The sequence below is a fragment of the Castor canadensis genome, chromosome 13, assembly GCF_047511655.1.
Source record: "Castor canadensis chromosome 13, mCasCan1.hap1v2, whole genome shotgun sequence".
In the NCBI taxonomy this organism is placed as follows: domain Eukaryota; kingdom Metazoa; phylum Chordata; class Mammalia; order Rodentia; family Castoridae; genus Castor; species Castor canadensis.
Genome location: NC_133398.1, coordinates 71293636 through 71320384, shown reverse-complemented (window position 1 = coordinate 71320384; position 26749 = coordinate 71293636). Strand labels below are relative to the sequence as shown.

The 26749-nt window shown below is 39.9% G+C and overlaps 1 protein-coding gene across 8 annotated transcripts in view; it reads right to left on the bottom strand.

The window, feature by feature from the left end:
- Nucleotides 1-26749, bottom strand: part of Pip5k1b (phosphatidylinositol-4-phosphate 5-kinase type 1 beta) — a 273611-nt gene that overhangs the window by 66865 nt on the left and 179997 nt on the right. For all 8 annotated transcript variants that reach the window (XM_074051987.1, XM_074051983.1, XM_074051981.1 and 5 more), the window contains 4 exons: nt 8196-8401; nt 5581-5664; nt 5414-5462; nt 2308-2392 (listed from right to left, as the gene is read on the bottom strand). In XM_074051987.1, coding sequence (XP_073908088.1) covers nt 2308-2392; nt 5414-5462; nt 5581-5664; nt 8196-8401 — 424 coding nt within the window. The remainder of the gene's footprint in view (nt 1-2307; nt 2393-5413; nt 5463-5580; nt 5665-8195; nt 8402-26749) is intronic.

Below are 26749 nucleotides of genomic sequence, written 5' to 3'. Positions count from 1 at the left end.
AAAACAGACAGAGGGTGACATATGTTAATGAGGATGTGAGAAAATTGGAACCCCCTTATATATTGCTGGTGGTGCTATTTCTTTGGAAAAGGGTTTGGCAGTTCCTGGAAATTTTAAAGTAATTACCTGATTCATCATTTACACTCTTAGGTATATGTGCAATAGAAATGAAAATACACATCCGCACAAAGCCTTGTACCTCAGTGTTCATAGCGGCATTACTCATAGCATTCATAACTATAAACAATCCAAATGTCTATCAACTGAGAATAGTAAAATGTAGTATACATTTTTTTTTCATTTTTCTTTTATTATTCATATGTGCATACAAGGCTTGGTTCATTTCTCCCCCCTGCCCCCACCCCCTCCCTTACCATGTAGTATACATTTTAAAAAGTAGCCAGGCAGGGTAGTATGTCTATAATCCCAGCACTTGAGAGGCTGAGAGACAGGAGAATCTTGAGTTCAAGGTCAGCCTGAGCTACACAGCAAGACCCCGTCTCAAAACAAAACCAAACCACAAGAGTAAAGTACAGATAACATGCTACAACAAAAAGGTCACGATTACATGATTTCTACGAAATGTGGAATACTGGTAACATCACAGATAGAAGTGAAGGGGTAGCTGCTGGCACTGGGAAGAGGAGGAATGCAGAAGGATGGGGCTTCTTTATGGGGTAACAAAAATGTTCTAAAGTTAGATTTTAGTGAACATACGAAGAACCATTTAAAGGGTATGGTATATGACTTATACCTTAACAACACTTTAAAAAAAAAACAGGCTTAAGAAGTGAAAGATTCTTACATTAAAAGCATGATAAGCTGGGCACTGGTGGCTCACACCTGTAATCCTAGCTCCTTGGGAGGCAAAGGTCAGGAGGATCACAGTTCAAGGCCAGCCCAGGCAAATACTTTGTGGGACCCTATCTTGAAAATACACAACCCAAAAAGGGCTGGTGGACTGGCTCAAGTTGTAAAGTACTTGCTTAGTAAGAGTGAGGCCCTGAGCTCAAACCCTAGTACAGTACCACCGCCAAAAAAAAAAAAAAAAAAGGCATGGTAAGCCATACACATTGGGAAAACTTGTAGCACATGCTGTGTTTTTTTGGGAACTGAAGAAGTCATTGATTTTACATTCATTCACATGCTGCTAAGAAAACACATCTGCCAAGATGGGTATGTGTGTTTCCTGAAGAGTCCTCCTAAGGCTGGGACATGAAAGGCCACATCTCTGCAAACGCACTGGGGGATGCAAGGAAACTCAGGGTCTCCAACATGGTGGAGGAGATCTTAGGCCAGAAAAACTTGAGGCAGACAATTTAATTGATGGTGGCCTCAATTGGAGATGTCACTGAGACAGTGACATCAATGCGAAAAAAGTTTTTCTTGGAATAATGAGGGAAAAAGGAAGTTATGTCTTTAATATACAGAACAGAGTTCATATAAATCATCTGGAATAATAAACACCCAATATAAATGGGCAAATGTTACAAACCTCAATTCTCAAAGGACTTATAAATGACTAATAAACATGAGTAATGGCTAAACTTTGCCAGTACTCAAGAAATGCAAAACAAAAGAACTAGATAAGATTTCTGACTTCTCAGAGTGGCTCAATTTAAAAAGCATAATTCTGACTGAGGGCTGTTAGGATACAGACTGTGGGAGCCTTCAGCGGTCCAGTCCTCTGTGTAGTTATGTGCTCTTGAATACTCATATACTTTCTTGGAATCTATCCCAAGTAAATAATCCCCAATTGGACACATTTATCAGAAATTACACTCATAAAAATATCAGTTCAGAATAGAAAAAGATACTTTGTATAACTTCAATCTTTTTTAATTGATTAGGACTTGTTTTGTGGCCTAACGTGATATATTCTAGAAAATATTCCAAGAAAATAACCCCTGTAAATAGTTTTATGTCTCACTAGAGTTTTGGTGGCCTTATAAGGTATATAGAACAATAACCACATAGATTGCATAAATCTATACTTAATGGGACCAACTGTGCCTCTACATTTCATTTTTATTGGTTGTGTACTGTTCCACTATTTGACTGTACTATAATAAATTTAACTAACACATTATATATGGTTGGACATATACACAGTGTCTAATTTTCTTCACCACAAAATAGAACTAATGGTTATCAACAATACTGATTGGGATACCTGACCATAATTACTAAGTGACTACCACTGTAGGGAAAAAAGTCCAACTCTTCCAATAAAAATCTTGCACAGATGCATGGAGAAGTCAGCCCTAAAGTGTTAGTAGAAGTAAGAAATTTTCACAGGAATCTTACCTTGAATTTTCTTGAAAACTCTGGAATTCATAAACTTTAGAAATCTGTCTGCATAAAAACTTGGTCTATGAACTGAAACAGTATCCTGAAAAAACAAACCAAAGACCACAGGTTACCTCTCAGAGAGTTCATCTCAGGTCAGAAGAAAGAGCTCCGCAAATGGCTCTCTGGTAGGCAATACCCTCAACCTGAAACAGCCAAGAGCTAGGGAGAGCCATGTCTGTTTCTGTGGGGCCCAGGAGGCTGGGGCTGGGGCTGGGGCAGGGGGCACAGACTCAATGAGAATGAAAATTCTGGAAATTCCAGACAAAAGGGAGCATTAGATGCTGGGAGAGACAGTGAAAGAATTTTACTCCACAAATCAAAACAGCTGATTCTTATTTGTAGCAGTGTGTGTGTGTATGTGTTGACTTTTAAATTCTTTTCTTACAGGCAATCAGTGCTCCAAGTGTCAATGAACGCTGGCACTCTTTGTCATGAACAAAAATTGTTAATATAAACAAAATGACCCAAATGGAAGAGTGAAAATTAAGTTAAAGGAACATTTTGGCTTTATCTCCAAGTAAAAAAGCGAGTAGATGCTAGGCAGCTTCCTAGGAGACAAGTCTGCCAGGTGTTACCTGAATTACCCACTGGTCACACGGATGGGAAATGAGTTAGATGCTAACTGCAAGGTCATCTTATTGCAAATCCAGGAGAGACTGGATACAGGAGCTGATTCTCTATGTTCACTTAGTAATCATTCATTGACTATCCAAGCTGTACATTTCTAGTGAGAGTAAATTTTCTTGCCCATGCAATACCCCATTTTGGATCCAGGTTTGTGGATTTTAATAGGGAAATTTCTAGAAGTTTAAGAGTGGACACTACAACGGGTCTGCAGTGGGGGTGGAATAAAAAACATATAATGATCAAAAGTCAGGAAACCTGGTTCTGGTGTAAGTTCCAACTTTAGTTTTTCTTTTTCTTTTGGCGGTACTGGGGTTTGAACACAGGGCCCCATGCTTGCTAAGCAGGTGCTCTACCAGTTGAGCCATTCTACCAGCCCCATGAGTTCTACCTTTAAAAGGCCAAGTGATCTTGGGAACAGCAGAGTTGTAGGACCTCAGTTTCCTCATCTGTCACAGGGGCATTTGTGTGTGCTTAGTTGGGATAACCTGCCATTTTACAGTGTGTTAGGAAGAGTGCAGTACACAGAACCTCTTCTGCCACATCACAAATGATCTGTAGAGCCTTGAGGAGGCTGTAGATGTGGCAGGACATTTACCCTGGGGTAACCTGCACTTTTCCTAGGATCCGGACAGCTTCTGCCTGAAGTGGACACCTTCTCATAACAAATACAGTTGTGCAGAAATACTGGCAGGACACAAGAGGGATTCAGAAAGGCTCAGACTCAGCACCTGCCTTTAAAGGAGAATGTTGTCTTTGGTATGAAAAGCACTGTCTAATTAAGAGCTACAAACCAAAATAAATCTGGATGGTTCTTATGATTTTACAAATAAATAATTGGCGCAGAGATTTTCTTTAAAAACCATAAAACTTAAAAGCCAGAAGGCATGTTTTAAATAAATAAAAGGTGGGGGCTTCTTAGAAGCATCTAGCCAATATGGGCCGAGGCCATTGAGATCAGGAATCTCAACTTGGTGACAAAGAATGAAAATCATGTGGGTGTATGCTGTCTCTCCCTTCCACTTTTAAGGGGCTATGTCTTTTCTACCTTTCTCAGCTAGAAGGAGAACTAAAATTAACCTACCACCTTGACCTTTTCTTTTTTTTTTTTAATTTTTATTTTATTCATATGTGCATACAATGTTTGGGTCATTTCTCCCCCCTTCCCCCACCCCCTCTCCTACTCCCCCGCCTCTCCCTCTCCCCTCTACCCCTCACTACCTGGCAGAAACTATTTTGCCCTTATCTCCAATTTTGTTGAAGAGAGAGTATAAGCAATAATAGGAAGGAACAAGGGTTTTTGCTGGTTGAGATAAGGATAGCTATACAGGGAGTTGACTTCCACCTTGACCTTTTCATAGGAAGATCTTTGATGTGAATAAGTCTGGGCTTCCCTCTCAGGAACAAAGTTGTGAGCCTGTTGTTTAAAAGTACATTGTGAGGGAGGGAAGGAGGGTCAGTGCTCAGTCCACGGGCGAATGCAGATCTTTCATGCTGGAAGGTTATTAACAGTCTTCCACAGAACGGAAAATGTGTGTTCTTTTCCAGAAAGAAGAATAGCATCTATAATTTATCCCCTTTCAAAGGAAAGTGTTTCCTAACACCTTCAAGGGAAATGGGTGGCCAAATCATTGATCAATATATTCTTTGGAAGTGTCACATCAAGTCATTTACTGAGGGAGGTTTAGGCCAAGAAATGGTTGGTTAGCAGCAGGAAGTTCAAATGTGACATTTAGATGTGACTGTGTGACTGTGTGGGTGAGTGAGAGAGAGAGAGAGAAGTTGCTCTTTGCCAACTGAGTTTTTCTTTGGTTAAGACATGACTCTTATGACATCTCCATATCAGTCAGCATATGTAAATGTGTAACATAAATAAATAATACATAAATCCATATCAATATAAACATTTTCACTTCCAGGTCCTTATCATGTGTTAGGCATTGTACTGACCACTAAAGTACATCACCTTGTCTCACCTTCACAACAGATGGGTACTATTACCACACCCTGTTAACTAGTGAGAAACCAGGTTGAGTTTAACTCCAGGGCTGTCTTCCACAAAGTCAGGGCTCAAGGACCCCCTAGTAGCTTCTCAGCTTCTGAGAACTTCATTTCAGCGGCCCTAACCTTCCCTTTGAAAAAGCCTTCCTCTTTTTTCCCTCATTAGCTCATGATGAGGAACTTTGCATTTCACACAGAAACAGTCATCATTGTGTTTTCCTGGCCTCTCTGTAGGCACTACGCTGGATGTCAATGATTTGAATAGCTATTCAAATTTATGTGGACTTTGTTCTCAGATTTGAACCAGCCTGCCAGTCTAAGATTCTGAGTTTACAAAGGCCTTAGTTCCTCTCCTCTTAAATCTAGGGACACAGTTCCTTGGGAGTTTCTGAAAAGTCAGAAGTAAGGCAGCTTAACAAGTACACATGTCACTCACCCCGTCATAGACAAGTGCTTTCCAGGAATGCTCTAACTTCTTCATTAACCTAATGGAAACACATAGAAAAATTAGAAATGTAAAACCCCTCCCACCTGGCAAATTTGCAGAAACATTTGTCGATTAATTTTGAAATAATAAAAGACCACTTTCCCCAAATTTCTCACCTATATGATTGTAGAATGTCAATAATGCCCATAAATAAAAGTAGCTTTTCTCCCTTATGGCTTTTAGCTGGAATGCCTCCCATTCTGTTGATAGAGCAAGAGAGAAAATATTTTACCATGGAAGAATAGAAAGCTAAAAGAAAATAAGTATCTTTAAGAATTCCATCATCATCTCCTCCCACCCCCCCATCAGTTTAAAGTCTTCCTGGGAATCTAGAATGATGTATTTCCCCACAAAGGAGCATAACATTATAGCTGTCAACTCTGAAGAGATGGATGTAAAGGAGCTCGACTTAAGAATCATTCCTGTTTTAATCAGCCTGGTACCCAACAACTGATGAATGGATAAAGAAAATGTGGTGTATATACACAATGGAGTGTTACCCAGCCATAAAGAAGAATGAAATTATGCCATTTCCAGGAAAATGGATGGAACTGGAGGTCATTATATTGAGTAAAATAAGCCAAGTTCAAAAAGCCGAATATTGCATGTTTTTGCTCATATGTGGAATCTAGGTATCAAATGATAAACATAACAATAAATAATAGAACTTGAGTGTAAAAAAAGGGGCAATGTAGAGGGAAATCAATGGAATGAGGGGGGGAGAAAGGAGAGGGTCCTGGGGAGTGAAGAGGATCAAGTATATTGCATAAATACACACACACATATGGAGAAAACACAATGAAACCCACCAAATATTTTATTATTTATTGTTTTAAAAGTGGGGGAAGAGAGTTAAGGGAATATAATATAGGAGGTAAACTTGTCCAAGATACACTGTATGTATTTATAAAATTTTCATAAGAAAACTTTACTACTTTTTAAAAAAACTATATGTACTTTATTTTATTTACATTTTTATTATCATATTATTGTTGTACTGGGGGTACACTGTGACATTTACAAAAGTTCTTACAATGTACCAAAATTGAATTTACCCCTCCATCATTTTCCTTTATCCCTCCTTGCCCCATTCCTGGGAAAGCTGCAACAAGTCTCATTTTTCCATTTTCATACATGAGTACATAATATCTCCACTACTACATTCACTCTCCTACACCCTTTCCTTAAATCCTCCCCCCTCCCACTGGTGCTAACCCCTCAGACAAGACCTGTTTTACCTTCTTGTCCTTCGTTTTTTTAAAAAAAGGTATTTTTGTTTAAGATAGCTATACATTGCTTTTTAAGAATACGATACTTCATATTGACTGTGAGATTCGAAAGATAATAAAATATAGATACTATGTAAAAAGTCCATTCCTAGGATGCAGAGATAACTATTAACATTTGGTATACCTTTCTAGTATATGTGCGTGTGTTCTTATATCTACAAAGGGAATTAGTTAATTTGTCATGTTTTATAACCTGAATTTTATACTTATTAAGTGATGGACATTTCCTCATAGTCAACGGTAATATGCTTTTTTTTTAATGGTGCTGGGGACTGACCTCAGGGCCTTGTCCACACTAGGTAAACACACTACCACTTGAGCTATGCCCTCTAGACATTTTGTTTTTGAGGCAGGGTCTCACTGCTACTTTTACCTGAGCTGGCCTTCAACTAAAGATCCTCCTGCCTGGGTGCCCATGGCTCATGCCTATAATCCTAGCTACTCAGGAGGCAGAGATCAGGAGGATTGCAGTTCTAAGCCAGCCCGAGACAAATGGTTTGTGAGACTCTTATCTCAGAAAAACTCAATCCAAAATAGGGCTATCCAAGTGGCTCAAGCAAGCCTAGCAAGTGTGAGGTCCTGAGTTCAAACCCCAGTGCTGCCAAAGAAAAAGATTCCTCTGTCTCTGGCTCTCAAGTAACTGGGATTTCAAGTGTGTACCATTATGCCTGATGGGAGTAAGGTTTTTAATAGCGGTCTAGTACTTCACCATATAGATATAGTATAATTTGTTCAACTGATTATTGAACATTTAAGTGGAGTTGTAATCAAGGATTAAAAAAAGATTGAATTTGTGCTAACTTCCTTATGAAAGAGAAATGTGCCTGTGCACATTTCATTGTTGGGGAATTCCTAGAATCAGGCACTTATGGTCATGGGAAGTGACTTCTTTCTTTTAGTCTCCTTGCTCAGCGAGTTTACACCCATGAGGAAGTCAACCATTTCAATAATCTTCTTTGGTGGTAATTTTTCTGTTGATAGTACATCAGCATTATGCATGCAAATCGGCCCTGCAGTTCTTGTTACATCTGGCTGAGGCAACAGAATCTCCTGCAGATAAAACACTGAATTACCACCATCACTCCTATTGTGCATTTGCTTAAATGCACGTGTGTTCAAATCCACAGTTTATTCTCCGCCCCCCCCCGTGGTAGTGTTTTGAATATGCAGTATAATGGTGGCAAAAAAAATTTCAGTCATTATTAAAAAAAAATTGGCGCTATGTGAAAAAAAAAAAAAAAGAAAGCTTGCATGTGGAAGAGTAACTCAGGGAGCTGTGGGTGACCGTGTCTCCATCCATGAACAGCAATGAAGGCTGGCTTACCCCACATTAGCACCAAGTAGGCCTCTAGTCCCACAGTGCCACCATATGGGGACCATGATCGTAGAATTACCCTGTGATGGGGCTGTCACAGTGAGGAGGGGCGTGCAGCTGCACTTACGTGTCTGGGTTCTCGGTGACAAGCCCGTCTCCAGGCTTCCCTGGACCCTGGATGGACTCCATGGCTGTTGAGTAGAGGACTTTCTGCACCCCAGGCCGCCTTGCATCAGGCACGTTTTGTGAAGGCTCCTCTTCTTTAAGGGAGTGATCCAAGACATGGACTCCCAGCAAAAGGCTGTAGTCCATGATCTTGAAACTTTCTAGCACCTGAAGAAGAAAAAGAACAGGAGGCCGGTCAGCCCAAACTGTCTGTGCAGCTCATCTGCAGACATACCTTCCCTGCATTCTTCCCAGGGAGTGGGCGACCAAGGAAACATCAGATCAAAACACTTGAGGTTATTTATTATTAGCTCACATGCAGGAAGGACAGTCTCAGTGGCTGCCCAGTGAAAGTTTTATGCAAATCTAAAACAAGCTTTTATGCAAATCTGAAACAAGTCTTTTCTTCATCCTCCACGAATGCTTCATTAATAGCATTTATTGAACACTTTCCATGTACCAGGTGCTCAGTGCTTCCCTTGGACTCGGTCCTTACAACCACCCCGTGAGCTAGGTACCATTATTGTTTATTTTACAGATGAAAAATTGAGACAGGTAAAGTAATTTGCTCAATCACACACAGCATGTAAGTGACAGAGACCCAAGAAGTCAACTCTGGAGTCCACACTCTTAATGAGCACGACAGTAGAGAAGGAACAACCAAGGCTCTACAACCTGTGCCTGCCTCAGTGTGGAGATTTTTTTTTTTTTTCTTGGGTTCTGTTCTCATAATCTGAATCTTGCTAAATGTAATGGTCTCCCTTTCTAAGCCTGACTTTCATAGTTGCCATTCAGTTCCCTGGAGCTAGTCTTTTTAAAATACATTATCTCAACAAAGAATATGACTTAAAGCTTGCTTATCACTCAGCAGACAGTGGGGAGGGAAAGGAATTAAGAATAGTTGGATTCAGCCAAAGAAAGGGGTGTGTTCCTATATGCAAATGCTCTTTTTCTACTAGTTTGTGTATGATTCTTCCCATAACGAGCTTTATAACACTTGGCATTTATCATACACAGCCACTCAGGAAGTCAAAACAGCCCAGAAAGAGAAAACAGCAGTCTCTGAACCAAGATGACAATCTGACCCTAAGACTTAGTTAGGAAATACTTTGGCCTACACTATAGCCTATCAGAAACTTGTTGAACCAGGGATAAAATACTCGGAATTTCTTACGCTTCTCATTCTCCTTCAACTGTTTTTGATCAGACATTTAGGATGTACCAAAGACAGGATCAAGCTGGGGACTCATGCCTGCGGATGCCACTCCACGGGTGCTATAAAAAAAAAAAGACTTGGAGAAATATGGCCTACATGGCCTTCAAAACGTGGCTGTCCTGGGTCTCAGGCATTTTTGCCATCAGTGAGGAAAACAGAGTGAATGCTATTATTCCAGAGCACTAACCCTTCCTCTTTGGTATACTAAGTCTGGATTTCCAAAAAGGCAGGCAAGAGCTGACAGTAGGATCTTATTATTTAAGAGATTTAGGATGTGGAATTTTCTAACCCAAGAGATTTGAGAGTGGTCTGAAGATCATGCAGAGCCAGCCTCCTTCACTGAAGGAGCAATGGATGTCAAGGTTGGAGAAGTTGGGAGAGACACTTAACACTTGTGACCCTCGGTCCAACACTTGAGCATCAGACCCACCAGTTGGTTCTTCATGGAGGTGGATCAGTGCATCCTTGCTCTGCCAGAAAGCAGCAGAGACCAGGGAACACAAGACTGTTTTGTGTCAGGAGTGCTCAGGGTCCAGTCTCTTAAAAGGAAAAACTAACAGATGTTGGATGCCTTCTTCACAGAAGCAAGTGAAAGAAGCATCCTAGCCTTTCTCCTTTTCAGCTATAATGAAATGATGGCTCAGGAACAGCGCCCACCCAGACAGCCTCAGAACCCCTTTCACTATGGCCACCATGTGCAGATACTGTTTTCTACTCACACAAGAACTAGGGCTTCTCAGAGACACAGTTGGATAAAGGCATGGGGAACAGAAAGCAGGAACCCTATGACTTTAGGCAGGTTATTTCATCTCCTGTGCCTCAGTTTCCTCACCCATAAAATGGTGACAATAATTTTATCCTCTGTGTCCATTGCTTGTGAAAATTAAACATGGCAATGCAGATGCAGTGTTTAGGAAGGTTCCTAGTATAAAGCAAGTCTTCAATTGCTGCCTAGTATCAGTACGATAATTATTTATGGTGACTCATTCTTCACTTTGTTCAAGAAACTACAGGTGTTCACTTGAAGTAAACACCTGTGCAGATGCGCTTCTGCAAACAAAAATTCACTAAAAAATCAACCAAAAAATAAAGAAACACAACTGCATTTGTAGCTTGTTCATCAGGCCACACATTTTAGTGAGTCATGATTTTTTTTTTTTAAAGCACTGGGTTTGTGGGCAGCCAGTAGATTACATGATCAAAAGCAAGAGGCTGGCCATGTTGGTCAACAGCTCTGCCATGTTGGATATCAGCTCTAGAATGACCATGGTATACCCTGATGAAGAACAGGCCCATTTTCAATGGGCAAAAACCCACAGCATTGTGTCCTGCACAGCCCATACTTCCCATTTGTAAATGTCCCTCCAAACCACTGAGCTGGCTTCCAAAGCAAATTGTAAAGAAGACTGGGTGTTCCTAACAGGTACCCAGAATCAACTACTTAGGCAGGAGTGGTCAAGACTGCAAGGCATTCCTGAAGTCATCCTATTTATTTCATTTTTCTATGCAACGTATCCACAAATTACTTGTGCTTGATAAAAAAAGTGGGGAGAGGGGTCTGGAGGGATGGCTTAAGCAATAGAGGATCTGCCTAGCAAAGCCCTGAGTTCAAACTCCAGTACCACTAGAAAAAAGTTTTATTGATAAAATAGTTTTTCTCATTATTTTTATACAATATTCACCCTGAACTGTTTGGTTTGTATTTAGTCTCTTTAACTGCCTCTGGACAGGCCAAAGAGACCTGGACATTTTACAGGCAATAGGAATGCAGGCTGAGAGTCAATTACCACTACTGGACAGGATAAGAAACCATACTCATGCTTTAAAAGGCCAAATGTTTTTCTGGGTTTATTTATTTATTTGTGGTTGGATTAGAGTTTGAACTCAGGGCTTCACGCTGGGAAAGTAGGCACTCTATCCTTGAGCCACACTTCCTGTCTGCGTTTACTTACTTTTTTAGAAAAGAATAACCTTCATAGAGAGAAGAATAGCAGAACTGAAGAAGGAGGTGGAGAGTGCAGGTGGAGAGGAGGAAAAACTTCTAATGTCCTCTGGCACATAACTATGGTGGATGACAGTTATTTCAAAATAACCAAAGAGAGGATTTTGACTGCTTCCAACACAAAGAAATGATAAGTGTCTGAGATTACAGATATGCCAATTACCCTCATCTTATCATTACGTATTGTACACATGTATTAAAGTAAAACACTTAACAGGGCATGGTGGTTCACACTTGCAATTGCAGCCCTAAGAAGGTAGGGTTAGGAGGATTGAGAGTTCAAGGTCAGCCTGGGCTATGTAGTGAAACTCTGTCTCAAAAAGCAAAATAAAACAAAACAAAAACAACAAAAATCCAGTGTACCCCATAAAAATATGTATAATTGCTATGTATCAATTAAAAATGAAAGGCTGGCAAAGTGGCTCAAGTGGTAGAGTACCTGTTTAGCAAGCATGAGGCCCTGAATTCAAATCCCCATACTGTAAAAAAGTCAAAACTTTCAAGAGAAAATTTACAAAGAAAAACATATAAAGTATTTTTTTGAAGAGATTAAATTCATCAAATTTAGCCCTGAGGGGTGTTGAATTGTCCTTACAAGGCCAAGGCTCCCATTTTAGAATGAGAGGCGAAAGAGATCCTATCCCCACTGTCTAAAAAGTTGACCACTATAGTTAGATTTCTTTGATTAGGCAAAAGCATCATCCACAAAAATTGCCAAGAAACAAAAAAGATAAATATATATGCATATATTTTAAATCAAAGTAAAATTGTAGTGAAAAATTCTGGGAACAGATTTCAATCACATGTTTTAAAGATTTGCATCAGTTGGGAGCAAAATAGTCCTGGTATTCAAATCCTTCCAGTCTCTTAATTGAAATAACTGATAAATCTGCCCAAACCTTCACATGCATGAGCTTTAAGAGTGAGCAACACTCTGCAATCTGACAGGCACAAGTTTGTTTCTAGAATGTCTGCCTGACCTGGTTGCTGGTTGATTCTGTACCTGTGCATTCAATATTCAAACACAAGATACCATACCAATACAGGTACCTTTCTGGCTAGCTTGGGCAGTACTTTGCTTCCTCACTTACAGAGCAAGAGAACAGAAATCATTTCCAGATATAACCCTGGAAGCAACTTGGAATATTGCAGTGCTTTTTATTGTCAAAGTCAGATGTTTCCTTTTCTCTCAAGGGCTATTTTCAGTCAGTAATGTGATTGGAATGTATACCTGAAATACTGGGGACTATTTCAACAGTCCAGGTAAGAGACGATGATCCTTGAACAAGGTGGGGGCAGCTGGAACTGAGGGAGACACAGATAGATCTGAGAATCTTGTAGAGAAAGATTCCAACTGTTATCTTTCCATAGACAATTCCTGAACTGTAACCTCTGATTTGATCTCATTCCTAAGCTGCTAGCCTGTATATTCTCAGTGGCCTTCTGGACATGTCTAAGCTTCTAAACACTGTCATGCTGCAACCCTAAACTCTTATTTTTTCCAAAAGCAGTTCTTTCTCCTCACTTTCCTCTTCCATTTCAAATCACTCTTATGTGGATTTCAGGTTCTATGATCCTTTTTCTGTCATTCAGTTGCCCAGTCCTGCAGCTGTTATCATCAAAACATTCCTCCTCTCTACTGATTTCACTTCAACTTCCCATTGAGATGCATTCCTGACCCTCTTGCTTGACTAGGTGCCATCATATCCCTCAAAGCCTCTGACTCTGCCAATGCCTTAATTTGACATTGAAGGTCCTTCCTCCTGTGGCTTCAACCCATGTCTGTTATTTAATACCAGCATAGAGACACCCTCCAGGCTGGGGTCTAGAATCCCTTAATTATGCTTAAAGGTGCTATGAAAAATATGCCTGATGTTTTTGCTCAATGTTGTTTCTTCTGGAAGAGTCTTTCTATCTTATTAACTCCTTAGTGGTTTTTTAGAGCCTAACTCAACTCTTACCGCCACAAAAATTGTACTAATGATTTCAGTGAACTGGTGGGCATGTTTCTCCCCTCTGAAAACCCAACCACATTATCAGCATCCCTTGGTGGAATAAAACTCTAATTATACCAACATTTTTCCTATCATGCAAATAAGGGTGCTAGGCTCACCAAAGGCTTGTTTTCCTTTGTGCTTCCTGCTGTATGTGTTGAACACAGTAAGGATGCATATGCTGGATTGCTTTTCATTTGCATAAGCAAGTAAAAACCAAAACATTCAGCAGCAAAGAATGATCTCCACTATAAGCCTATGTCTTGAATGTAAGAACTCAATACAGTGTGTCCTGATTACAATGCCTGCAAAATTCTTTCATCACTGAAAACATTTACTGTCATGATGTGCTATATTTCAGCAAAATAAAGATGAAAGTCCACAGTGTTTTCAAACCTACCTACATTATAGTTATTTTATACACATGTTATCAAGGGAAAAATCAAGATGATATTTATAGACATTCTTTTGATTTACTGTTTAGCAGGCACACAACTAACTGGCAGATAAAAGGGAGGGTGTTTTGCTATGAACTAGGCTGAGATTTGAGTGTGGTAAGACCATCACATTTCTCATTGGAAAATGTTAAGACAACATGTCACAGGCATGATCAACTGCAAGCTCTTTAATCACCCAAGAATGCTTGGTGTTTGGCTTAAGATGGAGGCTATACTTTATAATACATCTCAGGGCTTCTTTAGCTTTCCTGTCCACTATTCCTCTGCTTTTCCAAATCCTTAGGAATGCAAAGTTATCATAAGACTGAGAAATGACAGCGATAGGATGAATCCAAAATATCTTTGAAAACAACTGTATTTAAAAATTGGTACCCAGCACCAGAAGGTGTTGCCATGGTAAAGACAAGGCACCTCAAGCTATTTGTAAGTGATCCTATGCAAAGCAGAGAAGGATGTTGATCCTAGGGGAAAAAGGGATGCTTTCTTAATGGGATTTTAAGCAAACAAAGTTTCTAATAATTTCTTACATTACAGGGGTTCTTACAAAAACCAATCCATTCAGTGACTATTTCATCATGAACCAGTACGTGTCAGGTATTTCCCTTACTGAAAAATCCTTTGATCATTCAGGCTAATACATGATAAAATTAGAGCATCCCCATTTTACAACCCACAATGAATGAATGGGTCTAGTCAGTGGTTATCAACAGCTCTGTCATCACAGAAGAAAGGCATCCACCTAACGTGTGTCTTCTGGTAAGAACAGACATCACATATGAAATCAGACTCAAGTTTGATCAAATTTCCCAATCCAACAACCAAGCTAAAATGAGAGAGATGCAATTTAAATGTAACCATGGGATATAATTAGCAAAATCCACACTCTATGGAAAACAACCCAGTTTCCTCAACAAATACCTTCAAAATGAAAAAAATAAGAGGGGAAGTGGGACTTAAATAGACTTCATGTAAACTCTGAATAAAAACTGTTTCTGGAACAACCAGAAATGTGAACATTATTTGATTAGTTAGAATTATTAATATTTTAAATGTACAATAATGGTATCCTAGAGATTCTTACTGAAATATGTATAAATAAAATGATGTGATGGTGGGATGTGCTTCAAATTAAATGGGGAGACAAGAAAATAAAATAAGTTTGACTATGAGTTAAAAACTGTTGAAGCTGGGTATAGAGAATATACTTCTTAATTATAATATTCTGTCTATTTTTAGAAATGTTTTCAAAACTTTTCAAAAATAAAATTTCATATATTGCTTTTCCAAACCCTGAGTTTGCTTGAATGAAATGCATTTCTATACTTAGAATAAAATTACATGATCTATGCCACTGATAGGTTAGACATGACACAGATGAAATGAAAAAGCAGTAATATGGGCTCTTCACAAAAGTGGTGATGTCCTTTACTAATCTCAGCTGATCATTCTTTTTTTGGTGGTACTGGGATTTGAACTCAGGGCTTTGTATTTGCTAGGTAGGTGTTCAACTGTCTTAACCACTCCTCCAGCCCTTTTAGCTCTGGATAGAGTCCTGCTTTTTGCCTATGCTGGCCTTTACTGAGATCCTTCTATTTTAAGATTCCTACCATAGCTGAGGTAACAGGCATGTGCCATCATGCTAGTTTTTTTCCCCCACTGGAATGAGGTCTCACAAACCTTTTTGCCCAGACTGGCCTGGAACCATGATCTTCCTGGTCTCAGCCTCTGCCACCATGCCTAGCTATTGATCGAGATGGTATCTCACTAACTCTTTTTGCCTGGCTGGCCTTGAACCATGATATTCCCAATCTCAGCCTCCAAGTAGCTAGGATTATAGGCATGAGTCACAGATGGTCTGACTCACAAATGCTTGACTCTGCTCATTTGTTGATGGAGGATCTAAAGACTTAAAAAATTAACCAAATGTGGAGCTGATAGGAAGGTGAGTAATTTTTCCAGCTAGTCTATATCTACTCAGTCCAGTTACTAAAATAAGCAGTTAGTGACTGGCACAAAACATTTGTAGTAATTCAATAACATATGAAGATTCAAAATAGTATGTAGGAGATTTTATACAAATAGATATTCCTGGAAATACTTATTTAGGGGAAATGAACCCGAGGATTTGCTTTCTCACTAAGTAGGCCCCTCAGAGTGTAGCACCACAGTGACTTGTATGTGCAGTTAGAGATGAGTGCCCTCTTTTTAATTTAATTTCTTCAATAAAGCTCAGAGTGCTCTTTGCTAATGTAATAAAGAGAAAATACAGGCTGTGACAAGACATCTAATATCAGCTGGTAAAGTAGAATGAAATAAATATTAAACCCTTAGCCTCGTCGAGGCAATAACGTGTTTTATACTGTCTAAGGTAGTGATTTAGAACTTTGGACTGTTCAGGATTAATCTGTACCAAGGCTTTTCTTTCTTTTGATTTTCACTTATAAAGCTTGAAGTGATACCTTACAAATGGTCATCCATCTTTCAAGATTTTACACACACACACACACACACACACACTCACACGCCATTCAACAGCAGCATTTAAAAAAATGTTTTAGCCAGGATCTCACTATGTAGCTCAGGGTGGCCCTCAAACTCTTGGTTCTCTTGCATCAGCAACTGAGTGTGGGACTACAGGTGTGCGCCACCACTCCTGACTGAAAGAGCAATATTTTGAGGGACAAAAATCTGGAGGGAAAAGTTACACTTGCTTGATCAAATGCTAAATCTGAAAAGTTCTTTGAAGGAAGAACACTAGAGAGATAAAGGGGACACTCACTTGTAGAGCGCAAGGGCATGGAAGCAGTGCTGATCCACACTGATGGTAAAGAGCTGCATGTGAGCCAGTATGTGGTCATCTTTTTGGAAAGGAAGCCCCTTATTTTTACAAGGTAATTGTGTAGGCCCTGTCCTGACAGCACTATGGGTACTCAGTAAACACGCACTGTTGAGTGAAAAAAGAGAGCCCTGTAAAATCAAACTTACTGTGTTCTTTGAAGTGTTCCCAGAGGCCTAAGTTGAAAGCTTTGGGGAAGAAGACAAGGTCATGGTTTTCGGGTACACAGTGAGTTGTGTCATGAATGCACCAGATGGCATATTTCTGAATCAGATTTTCAACTCTGTAACCTTTTTCCTCATCCTGAAAATTTTCAAATATGCGATAAATCTGTGTAACTCAGTCCCTCACCAGAGTTCAGGAGTTCTTCCCAAGACATGAACCTCAACTCCCTTTTTATAAGTATTGGGGTTTGCACCCTCCCCCTCCTTTGGTATTTGTAGGTATTAACAATATTGTTCTGTTTTTTACTGTGATCTGTGTGACTGACTGGCTTATAACTGGCACCCACCACCGGATCCAAAGCCTTTCCACACCCATCTTCAAAGCCAGAGCTGCTCCCATCGGGCCTCCTGTGGTCACTTCCTTCCTGCTGCAGCATTTGTCTTGGCTTTCCCAGGATCCCCTACAGTGAGGAGGATGTGGTCTGTGGGGACATTTCTTTCCATCAGCTCTCTCCCCTCAGACACTGTGTGAGTCCTCCCATTCAGGACCTGTATTGACCTCACTTCTATAGGTAGGGTCATCTATAAAATCAAAGACAGGTAGCTACTTTTCACACGAAAGTAGAAAACTCTAATATACTAGATACAGCAGGATTTTAAGCAAAGGCCCAAAGACTTTATTTTCCATTAGCTTGAGGTATCATATATTTAAACTTCTGTGTGACAAGTTCCTTAATATCAAAACTAGCTACAAACATAACATGACAACAACAACAAACTCAGGAAATACTTCAACCCCTTAAACTTTAAGTAATATTTCTTTCAGGAAGAAACAGAACAGAAAAGAATTTACTTCTCGAGGCTGAGGAATTTTGTTTTCAGCCTCATTTCCATTCTTTCGGTAGAAAATTGTATAATAATCCACTTAATTCTCTCTCTCTCTCTCTCTCTCTCTCTCTCTCTCTCTCTGTGTATGTGTGTGCGTGTGTGTGTGCACGCGTGTGAGCGTGTGTTGCTGGGGATTAAACCACTGGCCTCATACATCTCAGGCAAACACTCTACCACCTGAGCTATGCCTCCAGTCCTTTTATTTTTATTTTGCTTTTGAGACAGAGTCTCACAGCTTTCATTTCTGGGTCTGGCCCAAAATCCACAATCCTCCTACCTCCCTCTCCTGAGTAGCTGGGATTATAGGCATGTACCCATAGGCCTGGCTAATACTCCATCTGATTTGAAGGGACAGTTATAAATAAAGACAACTACTGCCTTGATTATTCTTTGGTTTCTGTAGTTAATGAGAATTTTCAAAAGCTGGTCATTCAAGATTCAACATCACACACCTATTCCCTGATCTCCTTTTCCAGCAGATTTTAAAAACAATCAACTCTGCTGTAGCCTTCACATTTCTCAGAAAGACATTTTGCTTTAGTGGTAGTAGTATTTCACATTGGTACACATGTTGTTAACAGTTGGCAGGTATTAATAGACTTTTCATTAAACTTTTAAATTAAATGTTTGAATTACTTATTTTGTGTCCCTCAATCACCTAACACTGTTTCCCTTTCTTCCTTCCTCCTTCAATTAGGTTGCAAATTTTCACTAACTCATTGTGCTGTTCCAACCAAGCATGTGCTTTACAGAGCCCTCCCTGTTGCCTCTAGACTGTACTCCAGTATCTCCTTGTCAGAGCTGGAGGATGCTCAACAGGCCCTTCTAGTCTTTGATGTCTGTATGTCATTAAACTTTCCATTTCAGTGACTTTCCCCCATCACAAACTACAAAGAGAGCGAGATGATGAAGGAATATGCGTTTGGGGTCAGAGAGACCTGGCTGTGAGTCCTGGAGAGCTTATAAGCTCTGCAGACCTGGGGAAGCGCAACCCCTCCTGACTCTTTGTCATCTGTCAAAAGGGAGCCACAGTACTCATTTCACAGATAATGGTAGAATCTACCTTTAAGATTGAGTGCTTCCTGGCTCAATGCAAGTCCACAACCAGTATTAACTGGGCCAATCCACAGATTGAGCTGAGCCTTAAATGTTCATGAAATAATGTATTACATACCATACTGTGTATCTATATTTAATGACTACACATTATGTATCATGTGTTTTAGACGTTAAACTACTTTGGTATCTATAGGGTAGATTTAAAATGGAACATTCTTTCCACCAAACACTGGAATAGCTGGTCTTGCAAAATATTGAGAATTCCTTGTTTGGCTTACATCAAGGCATCTCTTGCTCACTAGAAAATGAGGCATGAACAATAGAGAAGAGTATTTAAGTTTTTGTAGCTACCTGCCACCACCTCACACTGGCCACGTGTCCCTTCTATTACTATCAGTAGGAAAATCTTCCCCTTCACCCACTTGTGACAGAGCTAATCTGCTGTAACTGGCAAATGCTGGGACAGACATCTGCCCCCTCTAGGACTAATGAACAGTTGTGGTACAGGGACAGTCTTACCTGGGGGCACCAGTCACCACCTAAATAGATAAGTAAGGAGAATTTGCTGGCCATTAACAGATATTGGCCAAGTGAGCAATACAAATTTACATCAAAAAATTATCCACAAACTCATTAATACTGACACGATTGACTGGTTCCCTTTTATGACAAATCTAATGAAGGTTACTACTAAAACTGCTTTTATTACATTTATTGATCAGGTAAGGTTCACCATGTCAAAAATGTTTCTTATTGTTATCTTCTTCAGAAGACTAATGCCAAGTGAACTGTTGACCAAGAGTAGTCAAGTGGACTAAAGGGTGGGGAGGGGAAGTCTTACAGCTCCTATTCTTATAGAAAGCAGATTTTAGTAGCAAACACTGAATCAAGTATAATACAATGTAGAAATACCAGTGACTATAGAATAGACTTGGATGAAGTTATGAGATTTCAGTCTCACAGAAATGCTTATTATTAGAAACATACACCCTAAATTCCAGGACCTTAAGCCTCTTAGGAACCTTGTCAACTGCATTAAGTTCCACAGACATATTGTCAGGCACTGGACTTGACTCTAAGTTTTTCTGTTTTACATTGCAGCTCTCCTTCCAGGATCTCCAAACTGCTTATTTGTTGGTTTAATCTTTTGTTTTTCTGGAGGACATACTCAGGTAACTTTTTAACAAGAGTGTTAAATACACACTGATCAGACTGTCCAAAATACAAAATAGTGACAAAAGTAAATGCTGACGAGGATGAAGAGAAAATGAGTCATCCATACACTGTTGGTGGGAATGTAAAATAGCACAGCCACTCTGGAAAAGAGTGTGCCTATTTCTTATAAAAGCAATCATGTAGTACTACAGAACCATCGTAATAAAACCAGTGTGGTACTGGCACAAAAGCAGACATGCAGACTGATGGAATAGAACAGCAGATCCAGAAATAAGCCCACAAGCTACAACCACATGATTTTTGACAAAGGCATCAAAACATAGGTTGGAGAAAAGATATGCCCTTCAAAAGATAGTTTTCAGATGGTGCTGGGAAAACTGGAGATCTGCATAGAAGACAGAAACTACATCCCTATCTCACCCTGTACAAAAATCAGTTCCAAATGGACCAAAGATCTCAATGTAAGACCATAAACTTTGAAATTCTTAGAGAAAAAAAACTGGGAAAATCCCTGAAGATTTAGGTACAGGTAACACTTTTCTAAACAGAATCCCAAATGCTCAGAAAATAAGAGTGAGAATTAAAAAGTGGGATTGCATCAAATTAAAAAGCTTCTGCACAGCAAAGGAAATAAGTAACAGAATCAAAAGAAACTCACAGAATGGGACAAAATCTTTGCTAGCTATTTATCAGATAAAGGATTAATATACAGAATATACAAAGAGCTCAAAAAATTAAACACCAAAAGAATAAATAATCCAACTAAGACAGTATTCAAAAGAAGTACCTATACCTACTTAATCCATGAAGAAATGTTCCACCTTTTTAGCCATTAAAGGAAATGCAAATCAAACAACACCGAGACTCCATTTCACCCCAGTCAGAATGGCTACTACCATCAAAAAAGCAAACAACAAATGCTGGTGGAAAGGGACTCTTATACACTGCTGGTGGGAATGTAAATTAGTACAGATACTATGGAAATCAGTATGGAAGTTCCTTAAAGAACTAAAGATAGATTTGCCATATGATCCTGCTATACCACTCCTGGGTATAGCATACAGGTATCTTGCATACAGGTATCTTGACTGTATGCTGTCTACCCGAAGGAAGACAGCATACAGTCAAGATACCTGTAGGACCATGTTTATAGCAGCACTATTCACAATAGCCAAACTATGGAATCAGCCTAGGTGTCCATCAACTGATGAATGGATAAAGAAAATGCAGTATATATACACAATAGAGTATTATTCAGCCATGAAGAAGGAAATTAGGTAGTTTGAAGGAAAATGGATGGAACTAGTGATCATTGTGTTAAGTGAAATAAGTCAGACTGAGAAAGACAAGTGTTCTCTCTCATATGCAGAGTCTAGACCTTAAAACAGATGGCCAGGAATGTAAAACGGGTTCTGTTCAGGAGTGGGTATCATTGGGAGGGGGAAGATGAAAGGGAGGGGGTGGCAGGGAACATGGTTAATGTACTTTATGCACATGTGTGAAAATAGAACGATGAAATCGGCTGAAATTGTTTTAAGAAAGGGGGAGGAGCATCACGGGGAGTGATAGAGGAGGTGAAGTTAATTGGGGTTATTGTATGCATGTATGGAAATATCATAATAGAAGCACTTTATATAACTAATATATGCCAATAAAGTGGAAAAATACAGTTAAAAAAGTAAGCATGTACTTATGACATAATGCAGCAATTGTACTTAAGCATTTATCCCAGAGAAATGAAAAATTATGCTCAGGCAAAAAAACTAGGTTACAAAATTTCACAGCAGCTTATATGAGACAGTCACAAACTAGGAACCACTCCCACCAACATGGTCTTTAGCAGAGGAATATTAAGCTGTGATATATTCATATTGTAAAACATCACTCAGAAATCAAAAGGAGCAAACTGTGAAGTATGGGAAGCAACATGGAAAGAGCTCAAGCACATTACCAGCTGAAAAAGCCGATCAATTGTTTCATGCTGTATGAGTCCATTTATAAAACACTCTGTCTTGTTTGCTGTTATTAGTATTATTTGCAGTCCTGGGGATCAAACCCAGGGCATTGAGATTGCTAGGCAGGAACCCTTTTTGACATTCTTAAAATGCCAAATTAATAGCTGGTGGTATAGCTCAAGTGGTAGAGTGCCTGCTTAGCAAGCATAAGGCCCTGAGTTCAAACCCCAGTACTGCCAAGGAAAAAAAGAGCCAAATTATACAGACCAAAAAGACTCATGGTTGTAAGAGCTTAGAGAGGGGCTATGAAAGAGGGAGGTGGGTGTGACTGTAAAAGCATAGCCTGAAGGATCTTTGAGAAGGAACTGTTCTGCACTGGGCTCCAGTGCTAGTGGTTATATAAACCTACATATGAATATAATTGCCAGAGTCATCCACCAATGCATGCTCGCACGCACACACACACAAAACTGGTAAAATCTGAGAAATGTGAAAAACATCAGTAGGTAGTATCACAGTCAATTCCTTGCCTGCAATATTGCACTAAGGCCATGTGAGATGTGGGAACTGGGGAAACTGGGTGAAGGATATATGTGAACCCCCTGTATTATTGCTACCACTTGCAAGTGACTCTACAGTTATATCAAAATAAGAATACAGAAACACGTCCAGGTAGAAACATTTCAAAAGTCCTTCCAAATATGATAATGTGTTTATTTCTGTTCTCAGTAGGTAACAGGGCTTTGCTGGGTGGGTGGAAGGCGCTATTTCACTTTTTCCCAGAAACTCTTGGGAATCCTTCCAGCCCAGACTACTTGTCATTCTACAAGTTGGTTTTATTCATTTATTTGCTTTATTTTTATATTGTTATGGTATCAAAATAACTAACACTATAGATGACAAAACTCATAAGTTAAAACAATGAAGCAAATCAATGTCATGGAATTACATAGTATTTGTAAAACTCATTTTAAAAGACAGTGAATTTATCTGCCCTTTCTTTTGTAAGTAATCTTAGTGCTGCCGTGTTAATGATAACTGCATACTCTTTCTATATTTTGGTTGAAGTCTAAAAACTAAATCCAATTCCTTATTGATGAAAGGGAATAGGTTTAAGCATCACCATCACTAAGATGCATATCTATTTCTTATTATATCTGATAACCAGTATTAAAAGAAAAAGAAAAAATAAACTGTTTATGTGAAGTGAAAAAATTAATACTAAACAAAAGTATAGCTGAAGGGAAAGTACTAGCCATAATGTTAAATTAAGCATCATATAAAATAAGCCATTTTGTAGCCCATGCAAACATGCCCATACCTGATAAGAATCTTGATCTATAAATCAAGAACTTGCCATATAGAATTAGAAACACCCTATTTTGCACATCATAAAGTTCCAGTATTCTTAAGCCTGGTTTCATTAAATTCTGAGAACCTATTAATACATTTATGGTTACAATGATTTGTGTGCAAAAAGAAAATTAATAGCTTTGCTGCTCAACAAAAAAAGGATAATAAATGTAAAATAAGTCATTTGAGTCATTAATTATCTAGACTGTCTCTGATATGACTCCCACTTGGAGGATTAAGAAATATTTGGATTATAAACACAAATTCTTGCTAATATACTTTGTCTCCGTGTCATTTCCCCAGAGTTCTCCAAAAACACTACAGGACATAATAATTTATTAAATTAATTAAATGATATGGGACTGTCTAGATTTTTCATAGATAAGTTATAGCAGAGAAGAAATAATCATAGCAAATTAAAATTAATACAAAGAAGTTCATAATTGTTCTTCTGAAATTAACACATATATTTTCAATCCAAAAGAGTTTTCATCATATTCGTGCAACATATACTGAGTGTATTCCGTAAGCTGGGTGCTGTGGCTGCAGAGGGCTGAGGAATGAGCTTTGGCCTTTGAGACACTTAACAGTTTGGCTGGAGAGAGTGGACAGGTACGTATGGGAGGCAGGGGTCAGTAAGGTCTGATGACGACTTATAACATTGTATCCATGGGAAAATCACTGAAATATATATACACTTCTGCTAAACAGATGACTCAATCTGAGGACAGCCAGTATAGTTTTTCAGATAATCCCAAGTGAATCCAAAAGGAGACCATTTGCTTTATCAAATTCTCAATGCCATATTTGGTAGGTATTGCAGTGAAGCTGGGTGCTTCCTCCAAAATAGGAGGCACTCAAAGAACAGCTGGATAAACAAAAGTCATCCAAGACAGATTTCTTGGAGGTTCATCCAAGACAGATTTCTTGGAGGTACACCCAAGCCTGTCTCTCTTTATTCTCAGAGGTATTCTGCTTTATCATGCCTTTATTCAAATACATATTCCCAAAGCCATTTACTAATTACCGGCTGAGCAGCAAGCACGTAGAGACAGACAGATTAAGGCTTGATCCTCAGGCTTAAGGTTCTGCACGTGAAAATTTAAGTGTATTAAATCTCATGAAAGAGAGAAGGACTGGATGGGGGGAAGGCAGCCCATCATGGTAGTCTTGGAAGAAGGGGTGCCTGAGTAGTCCTGAGATGAATAGGTGAGGGCAGGTGAAGAAGAGACAGGAAGAATGGTCCAGCAGAGTGAGGCATGCACTAAAGATCAAAACCTTTAGAGACTTGTCCAGTCGATCAGAAAAGCTCAAGAATGGGGATGCTCCAGGAGAGAAGGCTGAAGAAGGAAGATGATAGAGGCATCTGGAGAAGGCAGCAGGGACCAGATCAGGAGGGACCTCAAGTTTCCAAGCTAGGAAGCCTGGACTTTAGGCCAAAGGTGGTGGGCAGCCCTGGCAATGGGATCTTCAGGGCCTGGCTGTCTTCTGATGGGAGGATCACTCGGGTAGCAGCAGTGAGAATGAGTTGGAGTCAACGATACCGAAAACTAGTGAAAACGTCACTCAAAACTCTACGAGATAAAGCATCAGGGTTCCCATAGAGGCAGTGGCTGTGTATAGGAAGGAGAGGGCAGATCTACAGGTTATTTAGGAGGCAGATTGTATGGGACATGATGACTCACTGTGAGTGGAGAGAAAGGGAGAGCAAGGAAGGAAAAGGAGCTTGGGAAACTAGCTGCATGGTGGTCGTGATCTCCAGGTCAGGAGAGACAGGAAGAGGCACAGGTATGGGAGAAAATGACAGAGTGGACAGTTGTTCTCAAAAAGGTGCATCTCAGTATGTGGGAAGCCTAGAGGAGAGTTTGAATAAATCCTAGTTCCTATTTTTGATAGCAAGTGACCTGTGGTATCCTGGTAGTACCGGCCACTGTCTTTCCCTGGGTCCAGTTCACTTACAGATATGGACGGTCATCACGGTGGGTAAACACGGGGTGAAGTCAACAGATAGCAAGGGCTTCAAGAAAGGGGTCCTAAACTGGGTGTGGTGGTGCATATCTGTAATCCCTGCTATGTGGGAGGTGGAGACCAGTTAATTGTTTATTGAGGCTGAACTAGGAAAAATTGGTGCAAGACTTTTTCTGAAAAAAATCAAAATAAAAACAACAACAACAATAACAACAAAAAAGACTGGGGGTATGACTCAAGTGGCACTGTGCTTACCTAGCAACCATGAGGCCCTGAGTCCAATCCTCAGTACAAGGGAGGGAAGGAGAGGAGGAGGATGAGAGAGAGAGGAAGAGAGAGAGAGGAAGAGAGAGAGAGAGAGAGAGAGAGAGAGAGAGAGAGAATCTTTGCATTTGGAAAGAGCCCTTTGTTTGGATCCATGGGGAATGAGGCTGGCAGAGTTGAAGCACAAGACAAGATCAGATTTTTCTTTCTGTTTTTCTTTTTGAGACAGGGTCTCATTATGTAGCCTAGGCTGCCTGGAACTTGCAATCTTCTTGGTTTAGGCTAAGATCAGTTTTATAGACTAGTTCCGAGTAACCCATGTGCTATGTGGAGGAATTTGTCAGGACGGGCCGTCACACAGTGCAGATGATACAGAGGGGTCTAAGAGCTGGCTGTGAAAGGTGGGCAGTGGGACTCGGGGCTGCTGCAGGGATGTGGGGAGAAGATGATGGCCTCTGTGGAGAGGTTCACTGTGGGATGGGGCTGTTCAGGCTTTTCTGATGTGCAGTACAGGAAATGCAGTGCTCATTGGGAATCAGGGAAGTGGTTCATAGGGAGCAGGGAACTATGCAGAGGGGGAACTGGTTTAGTGAGCCAGGCAGGGATCTTTCAGACAGCACTCAGGCTGTGGAAATGGAATCCCAGAGTGCTGGATGTCAACCCAAGTGAAGGAAGAGATGCAGGGTGGGCAGGAAGCAAGGGGAGGGTTGGCAAGAGGTTAGGAGGCTTATTGTATCTGTCTGGAGTACAACAGAGAAGCTGGGGTACAAAGGTCTGGGATTCTTGGATTTGTCCATAAGAGAAACCTAGTGCCACAAAGAAAGGATGTTCTGGCCTTATTTGGGTACTGTCCTTTCTCACCTCACTTGTCTTCCCTTACTATTAACTGTTACAACACCAAACCCCTACAAGTCCTAGACTACATCATGCTGTTTCATGACCAACTCATTTATGTATGTGTTTTAGAAATAATGCTTCCATTGCTTTGCCTGTGTGGAGAATTCCTCTCATCCTTCAAAACTAGCTATGATGTCACCTACTCTGATCCTCTGATCATTGTATCCAATACACTGTCTGGCAATTGATCAAACAGGGAGGTCACTCACCTCGTGCTTGGTACATTGTCTGCTTGGAATATATGTCCAAGCAGGGTATGAAAGTCCATACCCTGAGAGGAGCCTTG